At 38.6% G+C, this 26,020-nt stretch overlaps 1 protein-coding gene across 5 annotated transcripts in view; it reads right to left on the bottom strand.

The window, feature by feature from the left end:
* Window positions 1-26,020, bottom strand: part of TOGARAM1 (TOG array regulator of axonemal microtubules 1) — an 87,067-nt gene that overhangs the window by 49,131 nt on the left and 11,916 nt on the right. For 3 of the 5 annotated variants that reach the window (XM_027776646.1, XM_027776649.1, XM_027776647.1), the window contains 7 exons: window positions 22,834-22,990; window positions 16,123-16,257; window positions 11,400-11,705; window positions 9,018-9,277; window positions 7,144-7,376; window positions 4,730-4,830; window positions 561-713 (listed from right to left, as the gene is read on the bottom strand). In XM_027776646.1, coding sequence (XP_027632447.1) covers window positions 561-713; window positions 4,730-4,830; window positions 7,144-7,376; window positions 9,018-9,277; window positions 11,400-11,705; window positions 16,123-16,257; window positions 22,834-22,990 — 1,345 coding nt within the window. The remainder of the gene's footprint in view (window positions 1-560; window positions 714-4,729; window positions 4,831-7,143; window positions 7,377-9,017; window positions 9,278-11,399; window positions 11,706-16,122; window positions 16,258-22,833; window positions 22,991-26,020) is intronic. The other 2 variants (XM_027776648.1, XM_006160595.3) reach the window with 2 other exon arrangements.

Below are 26,020 nucleotides of genomic sequence, written 5' to 3'. Positions count from 1 at the left end.
TGTTTAAGCCTGTGTACATTCTAAGAGAAGAGACTGGCAGGTATTCCCTAGTTTTAACCTCACTGGCAATCGCCTCTCTGCACTGGCTTCTCAGGCAAGTGCATTAACTAATATGCAAAAACTCTGAACTCTCTATTTGGCAATTTCTTTAAAGAATTATTTTATTTAACTTTATCTATTTATTGATTTTATTTATTTTAATATGACCAGAGAGAGAGAGAGAGAGAGGGAAAATGAGAAAGAAAGCCACCAGGTCTGGGACGTAAACTGCAGTTGGCCGTGTAGGAGTCCAGAGCCCTTAAACAACATGCCATCTGCTGGCCCCTTAAACATATTCCAGGACTTGAATTGTGGTCATTTGCCACATGGGGTCGCCTTAATCTTCATGCCATCTGCTGACACGGCAAAATTATATGAGCAATATCACCTCATCAAGATGATTAGATGAAAAACCTAAAACTGAGAATTCTCAGTTCATTTTTCTTTATTGTAGACTTACAGATAATTCTAATTTAGAGATACTCAATCTTAAAAATTAACTTTTCATAAAATTTACTAACCTTTTGTATGTTTATAATGTCTTGGGTGTTCCTTATTTTGTATTTTTAAAGCCCTAGGTGAAATGTCATGTGACCTATCATCTTCAGAATCACCACATCCAAACCTATAGTTCATACGTTGACCAATTATGCTTACATTGGATGTTGTAATCCCTATAAAATAAAATAAATATTTATTTGAGTGATTTAAGTAATAATATATAATAGCTACAAATATATTGCCTCTCTAAATCTATCTTGCCTTCTAATCTTTTTAAAATGTCAGTGACATATTAGAAATTATAACATAATAATTTTTAAAGTTTTATCCTATTTTATATTATGTTAATGCTTTTAATCTTAGTAGCAGGTAAGAACATTTATTATAAGTTGTTCTACATTTCATAAACCTTTAAAATTTTAATCAAACAGAAAAGGCAAGGTTTGAAAGAGATAATCAGATATATACATACATTTTAAAACATAACAAGTATTTCATAGTGGGACCAGCAGTTAGCGTAATGGCTATGTCGCTGGACTGCCATGTAGTTGACCGCTGTTTGAATCCCGGACCCGGTGGCTTAAACTCACACTGGGCGCATGTACGTGTGTGCCCAAGATCCCGAGAGGAGAATGAAGGAGAAGGGACTGTAGCGTGGCCATCCCCCCTAGGGGTGATTTCTCGCTTTCTGTCTCTCTGTCTCTCTCTGTCTTCCTGGTGAGCGTATGCACCCTATATCAAAAACCTCCCACCCCCCCCCCACAAAAAAAACATATAATAGATAAAAGAAAAAAAAAGTATTTAATAGTTAAATGACACTTTCAACTTTGGGACCAGCAGTTAGCATAATGGCTATGTAGTTGGACTCCCACGTAGTCGACCGTGGTTCGAGTCCTGGACCCAGTGGCTTAAATTCACACCGGGCACGTGTGCATGCGTGTCGAGGAGAATGGAGGAGAAGGGACTGTGGCGTGGCCATCCCCACAAAGGGTGATTTCTCGCTTTCTGTCTTTCTGTCTCTCTGTCTCTCTTTCTCTTCCTGGAGAGCGCACACACCCTATATCAAAAACCTCTCCAAAAAACAAAAAGACACTTTCAACTTCATACTGAAATTTAAAAAAAAATCTTCAAAAAAACCAAATTTAATCCAGCATATTAAAACTGTGGCCTGCGAGATACCTATATTCTCCATTTCTCTTTTCTCCTGCTCCCGTGTAATGAATTTATACTGGCCTAGCCAGTGAGGCAATAAACTACCAAAATGAAGAGCTTAGTATCCTAGAATCATGCTTCCTGGCTTTAAACCATAGCACTGCCATTTAAGCTGCTGAGAAAACCTGGGTAAACACTTACCTTATGTGTAAAATGAGAATGAAGGCAGTACCTTTTATTGTATTTATTTGAGAGTTTTTTTGTTATAGGGCACATACACTCGTTAAAGGGCCAGAGAGAGACAGAAAGCAAGAAATCATTCTTCCGGAGGGATGGCCATGCCACATTCCCTTTTCCTCCACTCTCCTCTCAGGATTTGAGCATGCATACACACTCACCCAGCATAAGCTTTAAGCTGCTGGATCTGGGACTTGATCCACATGGTTGGCCATGTGGCAGTCCAGTGCTTGACCACTACGTCACCTGCTGGCCCCAAGGCAGTACCTTTTAGAATTGTCAGGATTAAATAAATTTTCAGAAATTTGTCTTAAAGGCTTAGGACAGTGTTTAGTATACTGTAAATACCTAAATGTTAGTATATCTCTAATTAAAAATAAAACAAAAGCAAAACTCTAAGGTAGACCTCCCTTCAGCAATAATAAAAAATTTAATCTGTATTTGAATGATTTAACTGACTACCCTATACAAATACTTCTCAGCTATTACAACCTTAAGACATCTACTAAATGAAAACTCTTAGGCAATATATGTTTAAATCACTGTCCATTTTTTCATATAGCTCCTATGTAAACCACTAAACGATAATGAGATAAAATTTCTTTTTAATAATATCATATCTTGGGGCCAGCAGGTGGCATAGTGTCTAAGCACTGACTCCCACATGGCCAACAGTAGTTTGAACCCCAGGCCCAGAGGTTTGAAAATCACACTGAGCATGTGTGCATGCATGCTCAAAATTCTGACAGAAAATAGAGGAGAAGGGATTTTGGAGTGGCCATTTCCCCCCATGGAGGTGACTTTGTTCCCTCTCTCTGGCAAGTGCGTGTGCCCTATGGCAAAATAAATAAATGAGATCATATTTTAACAAAAACAGGATAGACAGAGAGGAAATGGCTGGTGGCACCTGGGTAGGTGGTAAAATATGTGTAGAAAACCTTTATTGAAAATACTATTGTAAAGGCAAATTTATAATTTTTACATCATTATTTTCGTTTTTATCTGCGGTCTTTTTTTTTTTTTTTTTTTTAGGTTTTCGCTATAGAGCAAGTGCACTTGCCAGCCAGACAGAGAGAGACAGAGAGACAGAAAGTGAGAAATCACCCCCAGGAGGGATGGCCACACCACAATCCCTTCTCCTCCATTCTCCTCTCAGGATCTTGGGCACGCACGCACACGCACCCAGCGTGAGTTTAAGTCACCAGGTCGGGGACTCGAACCATGGTCAACTACATGGGAGTCCAGCGACATAGCCTTTACGCTAACTGCTGGTCCCATGGATTCCAGATTTCATTCAGAAGAAACAGTGTAAGTGGCTGCAGGCAATGAAAATGGTACTGAGGTTGACCTGATTTAAATGGAGTGCAAAATACAAGAGGGAAGTGAAAAATAAGGTTGGAAAGGTAACCAGGGACCAGTTAATGGAGGGATGACCTAATACATTTAGGCTGGCCATTATAGTCAGATTTGCAGCGTGGGGAATAGATTGGAACTGAATAAGATTGAAGCTGAAGAGAAAATTAAAGCTAAGTAGGTAAGGTACAAAGAAAAGTGTGAACTAAAGCTGTGGATTAAAAGAGGAGATAAAATTGAGATATATTTAAGACCAAAAATTTTTAAATCTTAGCAAACAATCACATACACATACTCACACAGGTTTGTTTTTTGTTTTGTTTTTAATTTTTGCTATAGGGCACATGCACTCACCAGAGACAGAGGAAGAGAAAAGAGGGAAAGTGAGAAATTGCCCCCAACATGGGATGACCATGCCTCATCCCTTCTCCTCACTCTTATCTTGGGATTGTAGTTGCATACACATACATGCCTGCTGTGATTTTCAAGCTGCCAGGTCTGAGACTCAGTGAAGATGGCCATGTGGGATTCAGCCCCTTAACTTCCATGCCACCTGATGGCCCTACATACAGGTTTTTAGAAAACTGGGTGTAACGTAAAGGAGCCTTAAAGTTGTTAGTATTTTTACAATGAGATCATGTAAAATAAGTATCACGTCCCAATTTGTTATAATTTATTCACAATTCACTATAATTTCTCTAATCATAAAGAAGAATCACATGTAGTTCCCACCCTAAATAGATCATAATCCAAATAGTTTTCTAACTGATTACTAATTACTAAATCTATTTCCTGAAAGGTGATGTTATAAAATTAGACTTCTAGGTTCGTTCATAAAATTTTTAAGAAAAGATTCATGTGGACTTAACTACCAGATAAGTATTATTTTTAAGAGAAATTGTCTCTTATAAAACCCAGTGGCTACCAAGCTATATTAGAATCATCTGGGGAGCTTTCAAATTCTGGCAGCCACGTCATGTTCCATACCAACTAAATCAACATAACTGAGTGTGAGAGCCAGTCATAGGCATACATATGGGCTTAAGAAAGAGCCACAATTTAGGTAAGTACTTTTATTCCAAATATTATATAATATTTCTTTCAAAATGTTTTTTTTTTAAAAAAGTAAATCTTTTATTTAACTTTATTTTAATTTGACCAGAGAGGGACAAAGTGAGAGACAGAGAGGGAAAGTGAGAAACCAAGCCACCAGGTCTAAGACTTGAACCACAGTCAGCCAGCCATATGGGAGTCCAGAACCATAACCATCATGCCACATGCCAGCCCCTCAAAATGGCTTTTTAAAACATTAAAATAAAATAAAAACATTAAAATAAATTATTTTAATAGGCAACTACAAAAATTCTAAATTTTAAAAGCATCTACCATCATTTTTACATTATTTAAAAATCACACTTTTCAGAATTATAAAGTAAGCACAGAATACCTGCACTGGAGCTTTGTTCTGTAGTGTAAGAATTTTTGTTCTTTGCAGAAACAAGTCTTGTTGGACAAGGTTTTGATCCAAATGTAGGAAATATGTCCGACCTATAATTAAACAAAATCATTTCAATAAACATTTAAGACATAAAGTTGTTCAACACCCACATCACATATTTCATGTTCTCTTAACTCAATAAACTTCAAGACAATAAGACAGCAGTAAGTATGCAAAATTATGGCTAACTTTCTTTTTTTAAATTTTGCCGTAGGGTGTGTGCACTCGCTGGGAAAAGACAGAGAAAGAATATGAGAGGGAAAGTGAGAAATCACCCCTCAGGGGGGATGGCCATGCCATAATCCCTTCTCCTCCAATCTCCTCCTGGGATTTTGGGCACACATACCCGATGTGATTTTCAAGCCTTGAGGTCCAGGATTCGAACCATGATTGGCCATGTGGGAATCCAGTGCCTTAACCACCATGCCACCTGCCTGGCCTTTGGCTAACTAATTTTTATTTCATTCTTAGTTCAATCTTTTGATTGGGCTCCCAATCTTTTTAATATACAAATTCTTAATTATTCATAAGCATATTGCCACAGGAATCTAATGACAAAGTACAATCCCTGAGTAAAACAAAACAAAAGCAGACCCAATAGAGTCCATTCCAATACAAAATGAAGTGATTCCTAATTATCTAACATATTATCTATCCTCATATATGAAAACACAAAAACAGAGATTTGACTCTGTTATAAATAGAATATTAACAAGAGTTGGTAAATGCCATTTTCCTTTTAGACTACTCTTTGTTGTACCCTCCTGACATTATAAAGGTTTTACTTCACATGGAAAACAAACTTAAGAATGTTAAATCTGAAACTACTTTAAATCAAGTAAGTGCTGTAATGCCAATAAATCAGTAACAGTTACTACAAAGAAGAAATTTTACAAAAAATACAATCTTAAGTTGCTGGGTAGACATCTGTCAATGAGACTAATAAGAAATCAAGGTCAAATATTTTGAAAGAGGTAAGTTCTCTGGAAGAGATTACTGCAAATTTATATCTATATTGAATGTTCTTGACTTGGATAAAAGAAAAAAAAATCTCTCTTGAAGAGTAGTTTTCAACCATTTTTCCTCCCAACCCATCTGAGGATAAAAGCCCCTTACACTGGCTTTCTTTAGCCAGGACTTTTAAAGCAAGAGTAAGCTGCTTAAAATGAAGCGTTCTAAAGTTATTAAACTTAAATGTAGGAATCTTAAATTCATTGGTAATAAGTTGGTCCAACTGTTGTGCTGGAAAATGATCATCTGCCACCATGGTACAAGGCTAGGACTCTAATTCCAGCACTACTGCTCGAAGGAGATATCTGAGAGGACTTCAAGCTAAAGCACGGAGCCCTGAGTTCACGCAAGATGATGGAGAAAATGAGACACAAGAAACAGTGGGACAACAGCTGGGTGGAACTTATCCACAAATTATAGGAAATTGGGTCTGAGTTTAAAATGAAAGCGGTAACACTAGTTATTGGTCCACCAGTAAGAGTCAATGATCCAGAAAATAAAGGACAAAGAAAATTAGGATAAATATTTTTTTCTTAGTTTTGTTTTGTTTTGTTTTGTTTTTTTGCATTAGGGTGCATGTGCTCTGCTGGGGAGAGACAGAAACAGACACAGTGAGAGGGAAAGTGAAAAATCAGCTCCCCGGGGGACGGCCATGCTACAATCTCTTCTCTGTTCTCCTCCTCCCAGGATCCTGGGTCTACATGCACACAAGCCCAGTGTGCATATGAAGTCACTGGATCCGGGACTCGAACTGTGGTCAGCCAAGATGGAGTCAAAGCAATATAACCACTATACCATCTGCTAGTTTCTGGGATAAATCTTAAGAAAAACAACTGGGACTTCAGAAAAAGAGTTTACATTAATTTAGGTGCTCTAGGAAATAGCTAGGGTTATCTTCTCTCTATCACCACCATAAACCAAAGCTAAGCAAGGTATCATGTAAACTTAACTATTGTGTTTCAAATGTATTTCAAGATTTTAAAATCCAGGGACCAGCAGTTAGCATAATGGCTATGTCACTGGATTCCCATGTAGTTGACCATGGTTCGCATCCTGGACCTGGGGGCTTGGAACTCATGCCAGGTGCGTGTGTGTGTGTGTGTGTGTGTGTGTGTGTGTGTGCGCCAAGGATCCCGGGGGGAGGAAGGGATTGCGGCATGGCCATCCCCCCTGGGGAGTGATTTCTTGCTTTCTGTCTCTCTGCCTCTGTCTGGCGAGCGCATTCGCCTTATAGCAAAGATTTTAAAATCTAAAACAATTAATAGTTTCACATTTTTTCTGACCATGATATTAGGACTCTAGGTTACACATTACAAATGAGCAACGATTTAGCATGCTAAAAATGAAAATACATTATTCTCTTCCCCTGAGGGGTTGTAGACAGAGAAGAAGTCAGTGATTCTTGGCTGTAAACTCCACTTTCACTATAAGAGCTGATGTTTGGAGATGAAGATCGAGATGGGGAATCTATAGTCAAGTCAAGCTTCATTGCAGAATCAGGACTTTCAAGATCGGAAGTACTGCCACTCAGTTTTGCTCTTTTCTTAGCAGCACTATTACGAAGAGACCTAAGAGAACTCTGCATCTAAGAAAAAATGAAAACAATAAACATGAACACTTTATATTATTAAAATATTTTTGTTAGAGTCTAAACACCTCTTCCCAATGTAGTACATTATGCTAATATATCTGCACATGGTATAAATACGCATTTGGGCATTTATAAATCAACTATTATGTTGTACACACCTTGAGATAAAGAGTCTCAGCTATTGTTCATGATAGTATCTCCAGGGCAGGACACAATGACTGATTATATTGTATTAATTTAATTATTTAATAAATGAATCACTGAATTAGATGGTAAACATCTAAGTTGCATTCACACAGAGCTAATCTTAGATCACTGGTATGCTGACATAGCTACTTAGAAGTTTGAGAGGAAGGTTAACAAAAGGTACTCTGTTTACTAGAGTTTGATGTTTAATCAAGCTAGCAAGTATTGGTTACATTGCTGGACTCCCACATGGTCGACCACAGTTCAAGTCCCAGATTCAGTGGCTTGAAACTCACGTTTTAAGGCGCATGTGTCTACATGCCCAGAATCCCAAAAGGAGAAGGAACTGAGGTGTGGCCATCCCCTCTGGGAGATGATTACTTGTTTTCTGTCTCTTGGAGAGCGCATGTTCCCTATACCAAAAATCTCTCTCTCTAAAAAAAAAACAGCTCTGCTTCTATTTTGATTCATAAGATTAAGCTTTAAATAAAAGCACTTGTCTTCAATTAATGAAAACATCCATAACTTTTTAAGCTTTAACACTGTGAAGGCAGGTTCAACAATCCCTAAATGAATTTACAGCAGTGTAGTACAGTAAAAATCATAATTAACATGGTGTGAGATGATATAATTAACATGGCATGAGATTGAATTCTAGTCCTACCACTTACTTCTTGACCCTGAATAAGATATAAAACAGCTATAAGCTCCTTTTGTTAAAAGGACAAAAACAGGGTCCGTAGATGGTGTGTTGATTAAGGCGCTGGACTCCATGTAGGAGTCTGACTGCAGTTCGAGTCTCAGACCTGGTAGCTTGCTTTCTCAATTCCCCCAACTACTCCTTGCCTCATCTCTCTCTGGTAAGTGCATGTGCCCTATAGCAAATTTTAAAAAATAATAAAAATAAATAAAATTTAAAAAACAACAACACACAATTACATCCTGTAATAAATGATGCCTTGCTGAATTAACTCTGGTTCTGTAAATATTAAGTAATGAAAGTGAAAGTACTTGATACATTAAAAAGTATAAAGTCCTAAATGTCACTATCTTAATTTTTTTTCTTTTTTAGCAGAGGGTACATGCACTCACCAATGAGAAAGAGATAGATAGAGAGATAGAGAGCAAGAGAAAGAAAGTACTCCTTGATGGGGTGTGTTTATGCTGCAACCCCTTCTCCATATCTCCATCTCGTTGGGATCTGGGGCAGGCATGCACATGTGCTGGCATGTTTTTCAAGTGCTGGGGTCAGGATTTGAAATGCTGTCAGCCATGATGGGATCTGGCTCCTTTAACCATTTGCCTATGGAGCCAGCCCCAATGAAATGTTTTCATAAGTAAGAAAAAGTTTATAAAATAAAATGGCTTGATTTTTCTTTATGTACCAACTATAATATTATAGAAAATTACATTATTTTAAATTTATTAAAAATGATATTTGGTTCTAACCTCTTTTTGATCCAAATCTCTATCCCTGAAATTTAATTCTGAAAGATCAATGGTAAGACTATCTTTTTCACTCTTCCAAATATCATCAGGCTCTTTCTTTTTGTGTCCCACTGTGCTTAGATCAGCTTTATCAGGCAAAAGGTTTATGCCCCTGGGTATGGGAGGGACAGGCTTTGTTCCATTTAGGCCTCTTCGGGAAGATGGTGATCTCATCAAGGCTGGTATAAGTTGAACTGGAGGTTTTTCTTGAGAATTTTCTCCTGTATAAAAATAAAAAAATACATATATTTTTTTCTTTTAGAGAAAAAGAGTTAGAATTATAAGTATTTAGGATACCATGGTTAAATTTAAAAAAATTATCTTCACTAGAAATAAAGATTACTATTTAAAATGAGATAAAACAAAAGTATCAATGTCCCCTAATGAATATAACAAAAATGAGCCACCTGAAGTTCCTCTGTATTAAATGAAAATACTACATATCAAGTTAAATTTTTATTATCTATCTTTATACATATCATGAGTAGTATTTGGTACAGTAAGGTCCATAATAAACTGGAAGGACTATTTTTTAAATTTGACTTAATTATATTGGATTGCTGGAAAAGTCATGACAAATTTTTGCATAGAGAAAATATGTCATGACTTTTTTTGATGATCCAATATAAACATCATGACTTCCATATATAAAGCAGCAATATGAGGCCCTGGGGGGGGGGGCAAGCTGAATAGTCTTATTTTCTACACAATATTTGACCTTGTAGAAAAGACAAGCATAGAAAGAAATAAAGGTTCACTGCTAATTTTAAATAATACAATAAAATTAAATGAATAAGCAAAAACTGACTTTATGGTTATAAATTGGAGCATTTATCTTATATTCTGTGGCTGGGAATGAAAAAAAGCATGTGAAATATGGAAATTGCTTTTAAAAGACTTTTTATTGGGGCCTGCAGGTGGCATGGTCGTTAAGGTGCTGGACTCCACATGGAAGACCCTACTTCAAGTCCCAGCTCTTGCTTTCTCATGTTCCCTTTCACTCTCTCTCTGGCGAAATGAAAAAAAAAAGAAAAAAAAAAAAAAAAAGAAATGGGATTAAATAATTGTTTTTAAAATACAGACTTTCTATTTTGAAACAGGATTTATCCTGAATGAATTTATATGCTAATTTCATGATTTTGGAGTGAGCTATTATTCAGAAAAAATAGTTTATAACAAATAATAGAAAACTCTTCAAAAAAAATTTTAGCATATATTAAACATTCTATAAGCCTTGAATAAATACTAAGAATTATAGTAAATCTGTAAATAACAGTTTGTATTTTTATTATTAAAAATTTTTTTAATTGTCAGAGAGCATACATGCTGGTCAGAGAGCGAGAAGGGGAGAAAGCACCCCCCACAGCAGGGCATGGCCATGATGCAATCCCTTCTCCTCCATTTCTCCATCCTGTTGAGTTTTGGGGCATGCATGTCCGCAAGCCAAGCATGTTTTTCAAGCCACCAGAGTCAGGATTTGAAATGTGGTTGGCTATGTGAGATTGGTTCCCTTAACCACACTACAGGGCTGGCCTTGATATTTACATGTATAAAGCCAAAATTTGTCAGCAGGTTCTCAGGCAATATTAGCTATCCATGTCCATTACAAAACATGATTAATATGCCTGCTTTCAAAAAGGATTTTGAAGTAGCAGTACAAAAAATGACTATTTCAATAGAAATTTATGTTACCATTTAATCTATTTAACATATTTTTAAATATTTTCCTTAACCTTTATTAATTCAGGGGAAAAAAGTGTAATTTATCAGTTTTTAAAGATCTAATAACTCTATGTATTAACTTCAAAGAATTAATTAAAACACATACATTTGGGACCAATGGGTGGCATGGCGGTTAAAGGTGACTCCCACATGACCAATCACAGTTCAAGGCTGGATGTGGTGGCTTGTTTTCTCACTTTCCCTCTCTCTCTTTCTCTGTGTCTCTCTGATCAAACTAGAAAATAATAATAATAATAAAGTTAAATAAAATAATTCTTAAAAACACACACACACAGGGAACCAGCAGTAAGTGTAATGGCTATGTTGCTGGACTCCCACATAGTCGACCGCGGTTCATGTCCTGGACCTGGTGGCTTAAAACTCATGCCAGGCACGTGTGCGTGCGTGCCCAAGATCCCGAGAGGAGAATGGAGGAGAAGGAATTGCAGAGTGACCATCCCCCCGGGGGGTAATTTCTCGCTTTCTGTCTCTATGTCTCTGTCTGTCTGGCAAGTGCATGCGCCCTGTAGTGAAAACCTCTCCAAAACACACACGCACACACACACACACACACATACACACATATATTTCAACAACTATTGATTTTAATATCATTTCTACCTGTAGGGTCTGATGGTTGACAAACTTTTTGGTTGACAAGCTTTTTCTGAGGACTTGGCTTTGATAGTCCTTCAAAGCTTTTTAGAGGCCAGGAATTCGAGAAATTAACAGAATTATCTTGAGACTTCTTTGGAGATATTATAAGAGGAGATGTGTGCTTTGGACTAGTTCGAGGTGATGAGAGAGGATAGGATGGAAGAATGAAGCCTCCTGAGCTTGGATTTGGACCAGAATATGGCAAAGTGCGCTCTGTTTGACTACCAAATGCTGCTTGTGTCTTACCGCCGAAATTCATGCTAGCATATACTGTAATAAAACAAACAGACAAGTGTTACTTATATACACACATCTTCTCAGAGTTTAAAGTTTTCTTTGAAACTCACGTTTTCATTCCATTTGGCATTTATATTTTTGTATAATATGAGGTAAAGATCTAATTTATGTTGTTCAAATATTCTATATCTTCTTGTCCAAAACTTCTCTATCTATTAAAGTTTTCTAATATTTATAGATTAATTCTCTCCTTATAACTTTTCAAGTTACACACACACATATACCAGAAAAATCTTGAGTACTTAGTGAGTAAATTACATATTTTTTCATTATAATAACCCGCTAATTCTCAAAAATGTTTTTAGCTTTAGGTACATATTTTATCATTAATATACTTATACCTGTTTTTCTTTCAACATTTAGTGTATCTTTTTCTTGCTTTACTTTATCTCAATCTATTCTGATGTACTATAGGTGTGGCTCTAAAAATTAGCACTTCAATTTTTAAAAATCTGGGGACCAGCAGTTAGCGTAATGGCTATGTTGCTGGACTCCCATGTAGTCGACCGCGGTTCGCGTCCTGGACCCGGTGGTTTAAAACTCACGCCAGGCGCGTGTGCGTGCGTGCCCAAGATCCCGAGAGAAGAATGGAGGAGAAGGGATTGCAGCGTGACCATCCCCTCTGGGGGGGTGATTTCTCGCTTTCTGTCTCTATGTCTGTCTCTGTCTGTCTGGCGAGTGCACGCGCCCTATAGCGAAAACCTCTAAAAAAAACCCAAAAATCTGATCATCTCTGTCATAAATAGTAAGTTCTGTCAATTTATGTTCATATTAACAACTGATAAATTTGGTTTTAATTATATTATTTTGTGCTTTCTCCTTATTATGCTTTTTACGACTATTTTCTTGTTCTTTTTTAAATATAATTTTTTTTCTTTTGTGTTTGTGAGAGGGTGTGTGTGCTCACCAGAGAGAGACAGAGAGAGTAAAGGGAAGGAAAATAAGAAGGCCCAAAGGAGTAAATGCAATAATCCCTTCTCCTCTCAGGATTCTGGGCATGCACACACATGTAACTGGCATGTGTTTCAAGTCATCAGGTCCAGAACCCAAACCTCACAGTCAACCATGCAGAACCCAAATCTCACAGTCAACCATGCAGAATCCAACCACCTTAACCACCACACCATCAACTGGCCCTTTTTTTGTTCTTAAACTAATATAAAAGTCTACTTGGAAATTTTAGGGGTTCCCTTAAATGTACCTTTAATATTTTTTTTTTGAGAGGTTTTTGCTATAGAGTACATGTGCTTGCCAGAAAGACAGAGAAAGACAGAGAGACAGAAAACAAGAAATCACCTGCTGGGGGGATGACCATGCCGCAATCCCTTCTCCTCCATTCTCCTCTCGAGATCTTGGGCATGCATGCACATGCGCCCAGTGTGAATTTTTTTTTTCTTTTTTTTGGAGAGGTTTTTGCTATAGGGCGTGTGCGCTCGCCAGGCAGACAGAGAGAGACAGAGAGAAAGAAAGCAAGAAATCACCCCCCAGGGGGGATGGCCACGCCGCAATCCCTTCTCCTCCATTCTCCTCTTGGGATCACACGCGCCCGGCGTGAGTTTAAGCCACCGGGTCTGGGACTTGAACCGCGGTCGACTACATGGGAGTCCAGCGACATAGCCATTACGCAAACTGCTGGTCCCGCGCCCAGTGTGAATTGAAGCCACCAGGTCTGGGACTTGTACTGCAGTCAACTACATGGGAATCCAGCATCATAGCCATTACACCAACTGCTGATCTCACCTTTAATTATTTTAAAGACTTCCTATGACAAAAAAAAAAAAGAAAAGAAAACACAAAAACCTAGCTCATATATACTATCAAATAAAACCACCATTCTTCTCAAAACCTAAATGACAGCATATCTATGCAAAAATGCATCATGATCTATCTTTCTTTCTTTTCTTTTCTTTTCTTTTCTTTTCTTTTCTTTTCTTTCTTTCTTTCTTTCTTTCTTTCTTTCTTTCTTTTTTGGAGAAGTTTTTTTACTATAGGGTGCATGCACTTGTAAGCCACCAGGTCTGGGATTCAAACCACAGTGGACTACATGGGAGTCCAGAGACATAGCCATTATGCCAACTGCTGGCCCCATCATGATTTTTCCAATGACCCAATAGAACCAATGCAATACAATACTATACAATATACCAACATTTTTAACACTCAATATAGAAGTATACATCTTTATAACATCTACAACTAGGATGGAAGTTTTTATAGGGCTTAGCATCCACACTCTAGGCCCATCAGAGGTCCCTTGGGAAATATTAGTTGAGATGGTGGTGCTCCTCACATAATTTTCAAGGTATGGCCAATTATTGGGTAGGTCCTATAGCATAGTTGTTAAGCGCTGTGCACTCACACAGCATAGCTCTTAAATACTGTGTGTAGAGAGCAGGTCCCTCATAACTGATCACATTTTAAGTCCTGGTACTGGGAGTTTGAAAAACTTGCTAAGCACGTGTGCATGTATGCCCCAAATCCTGACAGGTTGGAGAAACAGAGGAAAAGGATTGTGTCACAGTCACACCACACTAGGAGTTGCTTTCTCTCTTTTGCAAGTACACATGCCTGCTGGCCAATAAAAAAAAAATCTTCTAACAAATGAAGATTTTAAAAATATATAAATATTAAGATCTGTTTATTTCAGAAGAACTTGATATCTCTTTATACTTGCTGCTCTAGTCAGTATTCTGAAAGGTTCTAAAACCAGAGCCACTATGCAGATTTGATTAAATACTGAAAATGGAGGTAGTCTTTGAAGATAATATAATCATTCAGGGATAGTCTAAACAGGAACATGCTAACCAACATAGCAAACCTTCTCTGCGTCTACCAATCATGAATTCCAAAGATATTCAAGACAAAATTTAGGAAATCATAAAAAAAGATGGACTATTTTACTATAGTATAGATCACACCACAAAGGAAAACCTTAAAGAGTTTTATGGCCCTTGGGGTAGGAAAATAAAATCTAAGTCTTATATTAAGTAAATTTTCTTCACTAATTTCCAATGATCATTACTTTTTCATGAATAAATACCCAAAAAAATTTTAGGAAAGGATATAAAACAAAAATTAAAATACCTATAGGAATATTTAGTTTTATAATATCTCTACATAATAATTGCTAAAGATAATAAGTAGCATGGAAATTTAATAAATACCTTCAACCTTAAAATTCACTTTTCTGGGGCCAGCAGTTGGCGTAATGGCTGTATCGCTGGACTCCCATGAAGTCGACCATGGTTCAAGTCCTGGACCTGGCGGCTTAAATTCACCCTGGGCGCGTGTGCATGTGTGCCCAAGATCCCGAGAGGAGAATGGAGGAGAAGGGATTGCGGCGTGGCCATCTCCCCTGGGGGATGATTTCTCGTTTTCTCCCTCTCTGTCTCTCTTTGTCCTTCTGGCGAGCGCACACACCCTATAGCAAAAACCTCTCCCAAAAAAAAGAAAAAAAAAAGTCACACCAGGCGCGTGTGCGTGCATGTCCAAGATCCCAAGAGGAGAATGGAGGAGAAGGGATTGCAGCATGGCCATCCCCCCTGGGGGGTGATTTCTCACTTTCTGTCTCTCTGTTTCTCTCTTTCTGGCGAGCGCACACTCCCTACGGCAAAAAAAAAAAAAAAAAAAAACCTTTGCAATTCATCCTTAAATCCTTCCTTTTCTTCTGTATCTTTTATCTTACCTGAAATGATGGTTTGTGTGGAAGTTAGAGTTCCTAACAGGATACATAATAAATCCTAAATATATTTAACATTTAAATCTGTTACAGGGACCAGCAGATGACATAATGGTTATGTGGCTGGACTCCCACGTAGTTGACTACAATCTGAGTCTCAGACCTGGTGGGTTGAAACTCACACGGGGCATGTGTGCGTGCATACCCTAGATCCAGAGAGGAGACCACAGGAGAAGGGATTGTGGTGTGGCCGTCCCCCTCCAAAGCAGGGGGGTTGATTTTACTCTTTCTGTCTCTGTCTCTCTGGTGAGTGCATGTGCCCTATTGCAAAAACCTCTCTCTCAAAAATAAATAAATAAATAAATAAATAAATAAATAAACAAACACCTGTTACAGAAAATAATGCTATGCTTAACACAGTACTTCCTTATTCAGTTATGTTATTTTTAACGAGTTAATAATAAAATGCTCATCTCAACCTTGAGTTTCTAAACTTTAATTTTAATCAGTCATACTTATATCAAGATTGTGCAATAAGAAATTTTAGGGTAATCATTATGAAAAAATGTTTATATTGAAATTATTGTTAAAATATAATGGACATTCTTTTTTTGATAAGTATAACTACATAAAGTAACATATACACTACTATTGAAAACTCCACCTAACATTTATAAATCATTTATTTCCAAATAAATATGAAATTCACACCTTTATCTTGATGACTGTTAGCTGTCCCTAGGAATTGTAAGTCAGAATCCACACTGCCAGTTTTAGCACATATCTGTGAAAATCCAAGTTGTCCGCATTTCCCGGAAAGATTTATCTGGTGAGCCCCAGTAGTTCCTTTTAAACAAAGTAGCAGAAGAAACATAAAAATTAACTTAAATACATCCTATTTCACAAATGTTGGTATAATTTGGATGAAAATAAATAGGGAAATATAAATACACTGAGTCAGCAGGCAAGAAAGGGCTAAAGCTTTCGGTATTAACATCTGATTAGTGGCAGGTATTAAAAGTCAGAAGACAGACTGGTAAAGGATAGGAATAGGAAAGAGATATTCAAGAACATACACAAAGGCAGTTTTTTCCTACCCCTCCTTTCTGTCACCATGTACTGTCTTTCTGGATCTACTTTTCTGTTTCCCAATATTTGCAGTATACACATTACCCACAAAGTTCTACTATAAAACTCTTCTACTTTCTTTCCTAAATACCACACAGTTTTCACATAGTTCCCAACACTAACCTGGATCCCTTCCCTTCTCCTATAGCTAGCTAAGATTACTCCTAGACCTGTGAAAAAGTCTAAGGAAAAGTAAGTGACCCAGCTGTTGTGGTGCAGGGAGCAGGGGTTCTGCTGTACAGTGCTGAAAGCCACATGGGAAGGGTCCTGGTCTGTCTGAACATGCTGGGTGTTCCCATGATCCTAGATGACTGCTGGGCTGAGGCAAGCATTGGGCTGTCAAGGATACCTGTCTGTCTGACTCTCTTGTGAAGAAAAAATGTTTAGAAACTTAAAAAAAAAAAAAAGAAAAGAAAAGAAAAAGAGGTAATAGTGGCCTAGTGACCTCTCTTTGTCCTGGTTATAGCTCATCTATAAAATGAGTTGCTCCTTTGCAGTTCTAAAATTCTATGATTTGTTTTTTATGCTCTTACTATGATTTAAGTCTCTTCATCTTTCACGTACTGGGCATGTTCTAAGTCAATTTTCATATCCATGTTTTTCATTATACTTTCTCTTTACCTTCAATAGTTTCTCTTGCCACCTTACTAATTTCAAACCTTCCTCTTCTTTAAAGTCCAACTCAAGCCAACCTCTTCCTTGTAGTGGAATTCTACTGCATAAAATTAACATAGGGGAGGAGCTGTAGGTGGCATGGAGGTTAAGGTGCTAGAATCTCACAGCCAGCCACAGTTCAGGTCCTGGACTGACTGTGAAAATCACAATGGGCACATGTGCATGTATGCCCAAAATCCTGGGAGGAAAATGGGAGAGAAGAGATTACAATGTGGTCAATCCTTGTGGGGAGTGATTTTTTAGAATTTCCCTCTCTGTCTCTGTTTTTCTCTGGCAAGCACGCTTGCCCTATGGCAAAAACCTTAAAAAAAAAATTTTTTTTTTTGATAAGACTAAATGGAATACTAAAGCATGCAGAGAACTCTTTTGAATAAGAAAGACTCAGCTACAAGAAAGAATTCTATTAATAAGTGTTATCAGGCAAGGGGAATCTTGATCTTTCTATTCTGACATTCTCTCTGGGCTGGTAAGGTTTCCATCTGGCTAGAAGGGGAGATATCGGGTTTCAAAGAAGGGAGCCCTTGGACAGCTAGGGCTGAACAGGTGACCTGCGGGCACCTTAGAATGTACCCGGTGCTTGGAAGGACAAATGAGGACATCGGGGTTGGGAATCCTTTGCTTTTTCCTCCTAGTTCGGTTAGTATTCACCTCTGTTCTGAAAGTGGACAGGCACTAGAGAGGGGACTGGCTCAGAATTTCCAAAAGGGCTGCACCAAGATGCCTTCCCGGATCTGACTTGCATGGTGTCCACTGTGAACGAATCTCTCATCAGCCCCACAGAGACAGAAGTGCCAACCCTGGTTGCACTTCCGATGCTCACTTGGCACCTACAAACCCAGAGCAAAGCTATTGGATCAGGGGCCTGGAGTATTACAAGACATCCCATCGACCTAGGTGGCATGCGGTTTCTGAGTAGTCACCCTTTTCTCTCTGTTGAAACCCCTCAACCTATTTGGGTTTTGGAGGGAGCACCTGCTACCTGTATCTTCTCAGTCCTGCCATTGCTCTGTACCTTCCCTCTGCTCTTCTTTTGCTTCTTCTTTTTTTTTTTTAAAAAATTACTTTGTTTATTTATTCCATTTCAGTTTGACCAGAGAGGGACAGAGCAAGAGAGAGAGAGAGTGAGAAAGCAAGCCAGGGCTTGAACCACAGTTGGCCATGTAGGAGTCCAGTGCTCTTACCCACCACGCCACCTGCTGGCCCCTCCTCTGCTCTTTAGTATAGGTATTGATGACCTCTGCTGGCTGGCGCTTCTCATTACCCAGAGCCTGGTGCCTGCCCTGCAGTGCCAGGGCTGGGAGTGGGCTCCTTCACCTTTGCTTTCATTATCTTCTACAGAAAAATAAGCTGCTCTTGTCCCCACGCTCTCCCTCCTAAAAGCCTGGGCTGAGGCTGTGCCCGGAACCTCACACTCACTGCTGCTTTGGGACTGTGTTTTCTATGCTGTGGCTTTTCCAAAAATAGCTACTGAGCTGATGGACAAATATAAATACACTGAGTCAGCAGGCAAGAAAGGGCTAAAGCTTTCGGTATTAACATCTGATTAGTGGCAGGTATTAAAAGTCAGAAGACAGACTGGTAAAGGATAGGAATAGGAAAGAGATATTCAAGAACATACACAAAGGCAGTTTTTTCCTACCCCTCCTTTCTGTCACCATGTACTGTCTTTCTGGATCTACTTTTCTGTTTCCCAATATTTGCAGTATACACATTACCCACAAAGTTCTACTATAAAACTCTTCTACTTTCTTTCCTAAATACCACACAGTTTTCACATAGTTCCCAACACTAACCTGGATCCCTTCCCTTCTCCTATAGCTAGCTAAGATTACTCCTAGACCTGTGAAAAAGTCTAAGGAAAAGTAAGTGACCCAGCTGTTGTGGTGCAGGGAGCAGGGGTTCTGCTGTACAGTGCTGAAAGCCACATGGGAAGGGTCCTGGTCTGTCTGAACATGCTGGGTGTTCCCATGATCCTAGATGACTGCTGGGCTGAGGCAAGCATTGGGCTGTCAAGGATACCTGTCTGTCTGACTCTCTTGTGAAGAAAAAATGTTTAGAAACTTAAAAAAAAAAAAAAGAAAAGAAAAGAAAAAGAGGTAATAGTGGCCTAGTGACCTCTCTTTGTCCTGGTTATAGCTCATCTATAAAATGAGTTGCTCCTTTGCAGTTCTAAAATTCTATGATTTGTTTTTTATGCTCTTACTATGATTTAAGTCTCTTCATCTTTCACGTACTGGGCATGTTCTAAGTCAATTTTCATATCCATGTTTTTCATTATACTTTCTCTTTACCTTCAATAGTTTCTCTTGCCACCTTACTAATTTCAAACCTTCCTCTTCTTTAAAGTCCAACTCAAGCCAACCTCTTCCTTGTAGTGGAATTCTACTGCATAAAATTAACATAGGGGAGGAGCTGTAGGTGGCATGGAGGTTAAGGTGCTAGAATCTCACAGCCAGCCACAGTTCAGGTCCTGGACTGACTGTGAAAATCACAATGGGCACATGTGCATGTATGCCCAAAATCCTGGGAGGAAAATGGGAGAGAAGAGATTACAATGTGGTCAATCCTTGTGGGGAGTGATTTTTTAGAATTTCCCTCTCTGTCTCTGTTTTTCTCTGGCAAGCACGTGCACCCTATGGCAAAAACCTAAAAAAAAAAAAAAAATTCTCCTAGGGGAAAATATTTGCTGACTACAGTGTCTGAACTATACTCAACAAATTACAACAACTTATCATTTGAATATGAAACAAATGTTAAAAAACGGGGCCAGTAGGTGGCGTGGTGGTTAAGGATGCTGGACTCCCACATGACCAACACTGTTCGAATCCTGGACCTGGTGACTTCCTTTCTCACTTTCTCTCTCTCTCTCTTGCTCTGACCCTCTCTGGTCAAAATTTAAACAAATAAATAAAGTTAAATAAAATGATAATTCAAAAAAAAAGTTAAAATCTATGACATAATCTTTATCTACTACAACCATCTTCTATTCCAACTAGTTTTTTTTTGTTTGTTTTTTGAGAAGCTTTTGCTACAGGGCTCATGCGCTCGCCAGACAGACAGAGAGACAAAAAGCGAGAAATCATCCCCCAGGGGAGATGGCCACGCCGCAATCCCTTCTCCTCCATTCTCCTCTTGGGATCTTGGGCACGCACGCGCACGCATCCAGCGTGACTTTTAACCCACCAGGTCTGGGACTTGAACTGAGGTCAACTACGTGGGAGTCCAGCTACATAGCCATTACGCTAATGGCTGGTTCCCCCAACTAGTATTTTTTAACACAAACATTTTTCTAATTACCTAGATGCTAAGTCTTTTTAGAAGATTTTATTTATTATTATTATTTTTAAGATTTTTCTCTGAGCTTACCAGAGAGAGGGAGAGAGAGAGAAAGTGAGAAAGCAAGCCACCAAAGTCAAGACTCAAACTGTGGTTAGCCATGTGGGAATCGAACACACCACCTGCTGGCCCCCGTGCTGTCTTAAAATCCTTATCTATCCCTCTTTCATTTCTTTCTTTTTTAAGAGAGATTTTTGCTATAGGGTGCGTGCACTCGCTGGAGAGACAGAGAGACAGACAGTAAGTGAGAAATTGCTCAGTGACATAACTATTATCCCATCTGCTGGTCACCTTGATTTTTTTTTTTAATCAAGTCCCCCATCATACTCATTATTCCTTTCTGTACCATTTACAAACAGCCTTATTATCCTAGCTTCATTTTTCCTTAATAATAAAAAAATTCCATTAGTCCTTATAGCTTATAAATATAAACTCAAATTTTTGAATCTAGCACACACAAGTTCCCCACATCCCAATTTATCTTTTAATATCTGAGAAATGAATTTTGTCTTGACACAGTTCCCAGAATATTTCAAGTCCATTCCTAATAAGCCTTTGCTCACTTCATTCCTTCCTTATATTTCTATCATATGAATACACTCCAAATGCAGTTCAACTATTACTTCTTCCTGTTTCCTTTTCTAACTGATATGGTCCATGGCAATGACCATGTCCTGTGAATTACTTTAATATTTACTTCTTGTAACAGGTAATAAATATCTTTTTAGTTGCTCAGGCTAAAAAACCTTAGACCATTCTTATTGTTTAAAGATAAGAGTCTCACTCCTGCCTCAGCTTCCCAAATTGCTGGGATTATAGGCACATGCAACCATACACAGCCTTCAGGTTGGATTAAGGATTGAACTTGGGGCTGCCCATGTGGTTCAAACCTATGAGTCATAGTATCTTAGCAGTGTGTGTCACCACAGCTAAGTCTCTTAAAACATTCTGACTCTTCTCACATTCCGTACCCTATCTACCAGCAAATCATATGAACTCTTTTTTTTTTTTTTGAGAGAGATTTTTGTTACAAGGCATGTGCACTCATCAGAGAGATAGAGACAAGAGACAGAAATCATTCCCCAGCGGGTATGGCCACATCACAGTCCCTTCTCCATTCTCTCATTGGGATTTTGGGCATGCATGTACACACACTCAGCATGAGTTTTAAGCCTCCAGGTCAGGGACTTCAACCACCGTCTATTACATGGGAGTCCAGTGACATAACCATTACACCATCTCCTAGTCCTGAACTCTGTCTTTGATATATAATCAGAATCCAATCACTTCTCTCTACATTCTCTACTATCCTGGTTAAAGCATTCATCAATTCTAGCCAGGATTACAACAAACTCTCAATCAGTCTCACCAAATTTTGCCCTTCCTTCTTTCATCTATTTTACATATAACATCCAAAAGAAGCCTGGAAAACATTAGGCAAGTAATACATAAGGAAAAGTGCTCTTCATTAAGAATAAAAACTAAAATTCACTCAATAACCCACTAGGTCTTAAAAACAGAGCCCTTATTGCTTTAATTCTCATCTCCCTGTTCATTTCATTCCATATTCACCTCTTTAATCTTTCATGTGCAAACATGTCCTGCATACTTCTCAGTTGTTCTGAACTGTTTCCTCTTCCCAAAGTTATCTGCTCCTCTCTTAATAACTAGTGGTTTGCTTCAAGTATTGCTTTCTGAATATGGCCTTTTCTCCCCACAACATATAAAATAGCTCCCAGTCCATATTCCTCTTCTCTGCTTTATTTTTCTTCATCAAACCTACTATGTCTTACATTTACTTGATGTTTGATCTCCTCCCCAACTAGAAGCTCTATTAAGCAGAGAAGTTTTCTTTTTATGGTGATTGTTATTTCCCCCCCAGTACCAAGAAAAATATGTGATACTTAGGAGATACTCAATAAGTATGGGTAATTTACAAAGCGAACACTTTCCTACGATACCACTTAAAGGGTTTCAATGAGAAACTCAGGGTCTTATGAGGCAATAATGTCAATGTGTCCCTTCTTAGATCTTCAGTAAGTATTTAATAAATTTGAATTGTCTATGAGATTATAAAGTCAATGAGCCTTTGAAGGGACTATGAAGCTTAGAGAAGTACTTTTTGCCATCCCCGCAGGAGTACTTTCTCACTTTCACTCTCTGTCTCTCTCTCCTGTGAGCGCATGGGCCCTACTGCAACAAACTGAGAAAAAAAAAACAAAAACAAAATAGAGAAGTCTTTAACTTTGTTCAGTATACCCATTACTTGCAAATTTTACTTACCAGCAGCACATACAGGAAGAGAATCTGGGTTAAAATCCCGACTATTCTGGAATAAGTTTCTTGATACTCTTTTTCTGTTAAAACATAAATCGTCATTGACTGGCATCCCTGGAGAGGGCTTTAATTTGGGAGATGAGATGAAATCATATGCTGAAAGCTGTAAGAATAGAATAATAAGTTAGCAAATTTACATTGTCTACTTGGAAATAAATATGACGAAATAACTTAGACCCAATTATGAAATTAAGATTAGGGGAACCAGCAGTTAGCGTAATGGCTATGTCGCTGGACTCCCATGTAGTCGACCGCGGTTCGCGTCCCGGACCCGGTGGCTTAAAACTCACGCCGGGCGCATGTGCGTATGTGCCCAAGATCCCGAGAGGAGAATGGAGGAGAAGGGATTGCGGCGTGACCATCCCCCCTGGGGGGTGATTTCTCGCTTTCTGTCTCTATGTCTCTCTCTGTCTGTCTGGCGAGCGCACGCACCCTATAGCGAAAAAACCTCTCCAAAAAAAAAAAAAGAAATTAAGATTAGAAGAAAAAAGTTATCAAATATATAACGATACAAATAAACATCTACATATAGTATGATACAGTCACTGTTTTCTCACTCTAGGATAGAAATTCTATTTTTTTTTTCTTTCTTAATACTTCACCCCAAACTTTATCTCTGCCTTACTTCCTATAGTATACGTCTGGCAACCTGGAAGGAAAGAATACAAATGACAAAGTAGATGAAATGACAACTTGAAATAAAAGCACATCTAATTTAGTATTATAACCCCTCAAACTATATCATCTTAGACAATAAATGACACTCAAAAGTCACAGAAAAAGCAAACATACCACGCAAGTAATCTTCTGAGGCAAATTTAATATTTACTATCCATGTTCTGCAGCCCAAATGTAAATGATGTAGCAACCTATAGGGTTCCCTCAGGAGATTTTCCTATCCTAGGTCTCTTAGTTAAAAATGAGTATTTTATATATACTTAGTACTTTATGGTCTTCAAATCCTTTCTTAAAAATCTCATAAGGCCTTTCAGGTACAAGTGTCAAGACAGAACTTTGAAGTTCTTCTGAACCATAGTTAAAGAAATAAATGAGGGACCAGCAGTTAATGGCTATGTCACTGAACACCCATGTAGCTGACTGCAGTTCAAGTCCCAGACCCAGTGGCTTAAACTCACGCCAGGCACATGTGCATGCATGCCCAAGATCCCAAGAGGAGAATGGAGGAGAAGGGATAGAGGCGTGGCCATCCCCCCTGGGGGATGATTTCTCACTTTCTGTTTCACTCTCTCTCTTTCTGGCGAGTGCACGCGCCCTATAGCGAAAATCTCTCCAAAAGTAAAGAAAGAAAGAAAGAAAGAACTAAATGAGAATATGATTTAAGTGTTCAGAATTCTTCATCAATGATGATCTCAATTGTTCAGGATCACTGTACATTCAAAGAATGTGATCATATAACAGTCAAAGAATTGCGTGAATTGACAAAAAATTATACCTTCAACTCTATATTAATTTGGGGCTAACAGACTACAAAATCTAGACATTTGATAAACTGAAAGTACGGTTGGTATGCTTCTTTGTAAACCTTGCTAACTATCAAACAGCAATGAAATACAAGAAAATTAAAGAAATGTGTATTTGAAAATTTCTTAGCCACTTTACTATTATATAAGAGTATAAATGTTAATAATATAACTCTGGTACATTATTCTTCAACAAATTTGGTGAAAAATCTATCTACTCCTTCAAAAATTAACTCAGAAAAAAACAAAAAGAATGTTCAGATGAAAAAGGACTGATTTACTTCCACAAAGTCCATTATCATAACTTCTACAATTGACTAAATTAAAAGGACACAACGGAGTAAAATTAAAAGTAATTACACTCAACTTTTTTTTTAGAATTATTTAATTTTATGTAGTATTATTTGATCAGAGAGAGACAAAGAGATAGAGACACAGAGAGAGAGAGGGAGAAAGCAAGCCACCAGGTCAAGGACTCAAATCATGGTCAGCCATGTGGGAGTCCGGGACCTTAAACACTACACCACCTGCCAGCCCATACACTCAACTTCTCATAAGACATATTAAAAGATTTTATTTTAAAAATATGGGGCCAGCAGGTGGCATGGTGGTTAAGGTGGCTGGACTCCCACGTGGCTGACTATGGTTCGAGTCTCGGATCTGACAGCCTGCTTTCTCACTTTCCTTCTCTCTCGGTCTCTCTCTGGTCAACTTAAAAAAAATCAAATAAAACAATGATATTGAATAAAATACATTTAAAAAAAAAGAAAACAGATTTTTGCACGGGACCAGCAGTTAGTGTAATGGCTATGTCGCCAGACTCCCATGTAGTCGACCACAGTTTGAGTCCCAGCCCCGGTGGCTTAAACTCACGCTGGGTGCATGTGTGTGTGTATGCCCAGGATCCCAAGAGGATAATGGAGGAGAAGGGACTGCGGTGTGACCATCCCCCTGGAGGGGTGATTTCTTTCTTCCTGTCTCTCTCTGTCAATCTGGCGAGTACACGTGCCCTATAGCAAAAAAAACTCTCCAAAAAAAAAATTTTTTTTTTGCTATAGGGCATGTGCACTCACCAGAGAGACAGAGAGAAACAGAAAGTGAGAAATCACCCCTCAGGGGCATGGCCACACCACAATCCCCACTCCTCTCAGGATTTTGGGCGCACACACACACTCACACACACCTGGCGTGAGTTAAAGCCACAGGGGTTGTGACTTGAACCATGGTCAGTTACGTGAGAGTCCAGTGACATAACCATTACGCCATCTGCTGGTCCCAAAAGAAGACATATTAACACAGCTAAAATAATAAGTAATCTAGGAATAATTCTTCACTATAGAATACATTTTAGGGGCCAGCAGTTAGCATAATGGCTATGTCACTGGACTCCCATGTAGTCGGCCGCTGTTTGACTCCCAGACCTGGTGGCTTAAAAGTCACGCCTGGCACATGTGCACGCATGCCCAAGACCCTGAGAGGAGAATGGAGGAGAAGGGATTGCAGCATGGCCATCCGTCCTGGAGGGTGATTTCTCGCTTTCTGTCTCTCTGTCTCTCTCGGTCTGTCTGGCAAGCACACGCGCCCTATAGCAAAAAATCTCTCAGAAAAAAAAAAAAAAAAAAAAAAGGGAAACACCAAATAGGGCAAAGGGC

Source organism: Tupaia chinensis, unplaced genomic scaffold, assembly GCF_000334495.1.
Source record: "Tupaia chinensis unplaced genomic scaffold, TupChi_1.0 Scaffold000691_1, whole genome shotgun sequence".
Lineage (NCBI taxonomy): Eukaryota > Metazoa > Chordata > Mammalia > Scandentia > Tupaiidae > Tupaia > Tupaia belangeri.
Note: the sequence above shows the minus strand (reverse complement) of the source record. Positions and strands in the feature narration are given on the sequence as shown.